Source organism: Sinocyclocheilus rhinocerous, unplaced genomic scaffold (genome assembly GCF_001515625.1).
Source record: "Sinocyclocheilus rhinocerous isolate Xijiao unplaced genomic scaffold, SAMN03320098_v1.1 scaffold3533, whole genome shotgun sequence".
In the NCBI taxonomy this organism is placed as follows: Eukaryota; Metazoa; Chordata; class Actinopteri; order Cypriniformes; family Cyprinidae; genus Sinocyclocheilus; species Sinocyclocheilus rhinocerous.
In genome coordinates, this window is record NW_015660876.1 from 114,811 (window position 1) to 118,736 (window position 3,926).

The window sequence follows — 3,926 nt, forward strand, 5'->3', positions numbered from 1 at the left end:
AATAGAGATAGCTCTTACTTTTTCCTTGGAAATGCACGCTTCAAACAGAACGGTCAGTGAAGACGAAGAAGAGAATGATGTGTGCTCCCGGCGCCTATTTATACTATAGTCGCACCGGTAGTGACGTCATGGGCTGTCGCCGGCCAACGTGTTGTTGGTGTTCTTTCAATGTATGCTTCAGACACGGGTCACGACGAGGCGTTCCCCATAGCGACCCCTAGAGGACACAGTTCGAAGTTCCCTTGAAAGGGGACTCTGGTTCTACAGGTTTAGCTTGTTTTTTATTTTATTTTTTTGTAATGTTTCCTCCAAACCCCCCATCACCCCCATTGGTCAAGTTCGCAGCTCAAAAGTTTGCAAGCCTGTTTTAATTGTAATGTCTTTTCTGTGCATTTAGATGGACTGTGATTTTTGTTTGTTTGTTTGTTTGTTTGTTTGTAAAGGACTGATTTTATTCTACAGAGATTTTTAATAAATTTGAGATTGTGTAGACGTTTAGCTTATTTATTTTGTTATTTTTATTTGAATTGTATTATTTGGGATCCAGTCATGCAAACTACTGTTTTGAATTAAAAATATGTTGGAATTTTTGGGCCATTGCACCGAATGGGTGCCATTTTTTGTTGCAACTCTTCCAAATAAAAGTTAATTAATTTTTCTTTTTTTCCAAACTGAATCTCATAAGATATATATTTTATTATTCAGAACATGTATTTTTATCAGTCCTGTTACCAAAACTCATGTGTCTTTTTTTTTTTGTCTTTTTTTTTTTTTTAAGAAAAATTATTTAGTAACAGAAATAAGCATAGGGTAACAGGAATGTTTGTTTGTATACAGGTTTGACTACATGTGTGAGGTGTTTAATGTCCTCACTAATAGTGAAACCTGTTAAACACTGTCTAGTGAGCCAGACCTCAATGGTTAAAAAGGATTATGAATCTGCAAAATCATGTTTTTATTTAAATCTAGTGTTTTGCAAATGTTCTGTGAGGGTTATGTGAATGACGGCTAAGTTCACTGTAAAAATTTAAGGTTAGAGTGTGGGTTAGTATTAGGGTTAGGGCATTTAGGTGTGTGTGTGTGTGTGTGTGCGTGTGTGTGTGTGCATATGTGTGTGCGTGTAACAAAGAGAGAGATTTCTGTGTTGAAGGAATGTTCTTTGTGTTTACAGTTATGTGCAGTGAAGGAGGTGGACAGAGAATTAAAGGGGTCATATGATGCTGCTAAAAAGAACATTATTTTGTGTATTTGGTGTAATGAAATGTGTTTATGCGGTTTAAAGTTAAAAAAACACATTATTTTCCACATACTGTACATTATTGTTTCTCCTCTATGCCACAAATGGTAAGAACAAACATCCCGTTGTTCATACACTGAGTTCTCGTGAGGTCTATACATCACTATAACGCTATGGTTATGAGGGCAGGGTCAGCGCTAAGTGGGAGCTAGGCTGGACATTGGCCACCCAGTGTTACTGAACAAAAACAGGGCAATGAGTATAATCCCTTTTTTCATTTTGGCCAGACATTGTGGCTAACACAAGACAGCTGCATTTTTGGGAACACTATCTGTATTCATAGCAGCCTCTGGCTTACATTATTCACATTTGTATTTTATGAATATATATTCTTATTTTGTGTATGTGAATTGGTTTTTGTGAATATATATATTTTTTTCGTGCAGGTGAATTATTTCTCATGCATGTGAATTGGGTTACGCATGTGTGCATCGCGTCTTTTGTGTGAATTATTATTATTTATCATTCTGGCTCCATAGGAGAGACACAGAGAGGGGAGTGGATATATCTCGCTCCTTCCCGTGCAGCCTTCCATGGGTGAGTGTTTCTGGCTTCTTGTAGTATGGCTTCTCTACATGTTCTTCAGCATAATAAAAACCAGAATCTCATGCATCTTCAAATACATGGGCCCCAGTCACTGCCATTCAGATGAACAACCTTGCCTAACACACGTCCACTGCAATAAATTACACATCATAATAGTTTTGGCAATGTACTGTTACATTAACCTCTGTGACCTGATAAGTAGTATTCGGCCAAATACATGTAATGTTTTCATCCGTATTTTCCTTAGCCATACCTGGAAGCAGGGGCTTTGCTAGTGAAAGGTAGGATTGAGTACAGGGGGCTCCTGCAATTTCTACCAAGGGGGAACTTCAAAATTTATGTGAATAGTATTACATTAACTAAGGATCAGCTACATCCACATTAATCCAAAAAAATGCATTTTGTCCGGAAACTCTCTCTGTCTACGTTAGTGTATTTCAGAAGTTGCTTTTCTACACTGAAATGTCTAAAAAATGCTTACAGTAAATCACTTTACTGTGCATGCATAAAATATAATAAAATCTTACTAAGATGATAGACCAGACATAAAGTTCTCATTATTGAAATTATTATTTTATTAGCAAAATATCCCACTCTAAGTAATAACACTAAGAAAAATCTGTAAAAAAAAAAAACTGAAGTATCCAGGATCAATCCTTTACAGAAGAAGATATCAGAACGCCACATCTCTGTGATCAACATGATTGACTTACATGAGGCTGAACTTTACCTGGACTGTGTGGATCATCACATTGAACAGCTAGTAAATGAAAATGAAATCCATGTCTTCATCTTTGTCGTGCGACTGGGCCAGTTAACCAATGATGATAAGATGAGTCTGAAATGGCTTCAGAGAGTGTTTGGTGACAAAGTTCTTCAATTTGTGATGATTCTCTTCACCTATGAGAGAGAAAAAGAGTGTAACACTATAAAAGATGATCTGAAGAGAAACCCTGATCTGGAGAAGCTGCTGGAGAAATGTGGAGGAAGATATCAGACCTGCAACAAGATGATGAACAACCAATCAGAGATGAGAGACCTGATGAAGAAGATTGAGCATCTGTTTAATGAGAATCAACAGCAGCGTTACACTGGAGAGATGTTTAACACAGCATCAATAAGGAAAAAAGAGCTGGAAAGCAGTGATCATCAGTGTGGTAAGAATTCAGTTTTTTCTCTGATGTCTATTTCAAATGTTGTTACATGTTTCGTATTATATTACAGTTGTTGTTTGTTTTAGGCCACACATCAAAAATGGAATCAAATGCACACCTGAACTTCATTTTACTGGGGAAAAAACGAGCTGGGAAGACTGCGTCAAGAAACACAATACTGGGACAAGAAGTTTTCATGTCAAAGAAAAGCTCCAAATCTGTCACTCGAGATGCAGCTGTGAAATCTGGGACTGTTAATGGGTTTCCAGTCACTGTTTATGACACACCTGGATTCTATGACCCAAAGATGAGTACAGAAAAGATTCAGAAGATACTGGATAAGGTTCTTCTGAAATGTGAATCTGGTCCCTGTGCATTTTTGCTGGTTATCAAAGCTGATAGTTTCACTGAAGAAGAGATAAAAACTGTGGAGAAGATTGAGAAGCTGCTGGGAGAAAAACACTTGGAAAAAACCTGGATTCTCTTCACCAGAGGAGACGAACTACAAGAGGAAAACAAGACCATAAATGAATTCATCAATGAGACATCAAAGCACTGAAGAAACTCATTCAGAAATATGATCAGCGATACCATGTGTTCAACAACAAGATAAAAGGACATCGTGACCAAGCTCGATTACTGCTGGTAAAAATTCTCCAGAGATCTTTTGGAGTAAAGGGTGAGTCTTTAAAAAATAATCAAATAAAATGTTTTAAAGGGGTCATATGATGCGATTTAAATTTTTCCTTTCTCTTTGGAGTGTTACAAGCTCTTGGTGCATAAAGAAGATCTGTAAAGTTGCAAAGACTAAAGTCTCAAATCCATGGCCTCCGCTCACTCTAGCCCTCCGACCGTTCCTCACTCTAGCCAGCCGGCCTCCGCTAACTCAGCCCGCCGGCCGTTCCTCACTCTAGCCCGCCGTGTGTGAC

The 3,926-nt window shown here is 37.9% G+C and overlaps 1 protein-coding gene across 1 annotated transcript; it reads left to right on the plus strand.

Moving 5' to 3' along the window:
• Positions 1-2,504: 2,504 nt before the first annotated feature.
• On the plus strand, positions 2,505-3,673 carry LOC107725425 (GTPase IMAP family member 8-like). Its single transcript, XM_016534667.1, has 2 exons — positions 2,505-3,000; positions 3,084-3,673. The coding sequence occupies exons 1-2, from the start codon at positions 2,544-2,546 to the stop codon at positions 3,554-3,556; spliced, it is 930 nt and encodes a 309-aa protein (XP_016390153.1). The 5' UTR covers positions 2,505-2,543; the 3' UTR covers positions 3,557-3,673.
• Positions 3,674-3,926: the final 253 nt, after the last annotated feature.

What these genes read in the sequence shown, in the direction of transcription:
- LOC107725425 (XM_016534667.1), top strand. Translation starts at nt 2,544, where the DNA reads ATGATTGACTTACATGAGGCTGAACTTTACCTGGACTGTGTGGATCAT. An exon ending in AAGCAGTGATCATCAGTGTG is followed by an intron (nt 3,001 to 3,083) that starts GTAAGAATTCAG and finishes TGTTTGTTTTAG; the next exon opens with GCCACACATCAAAAATGGAA.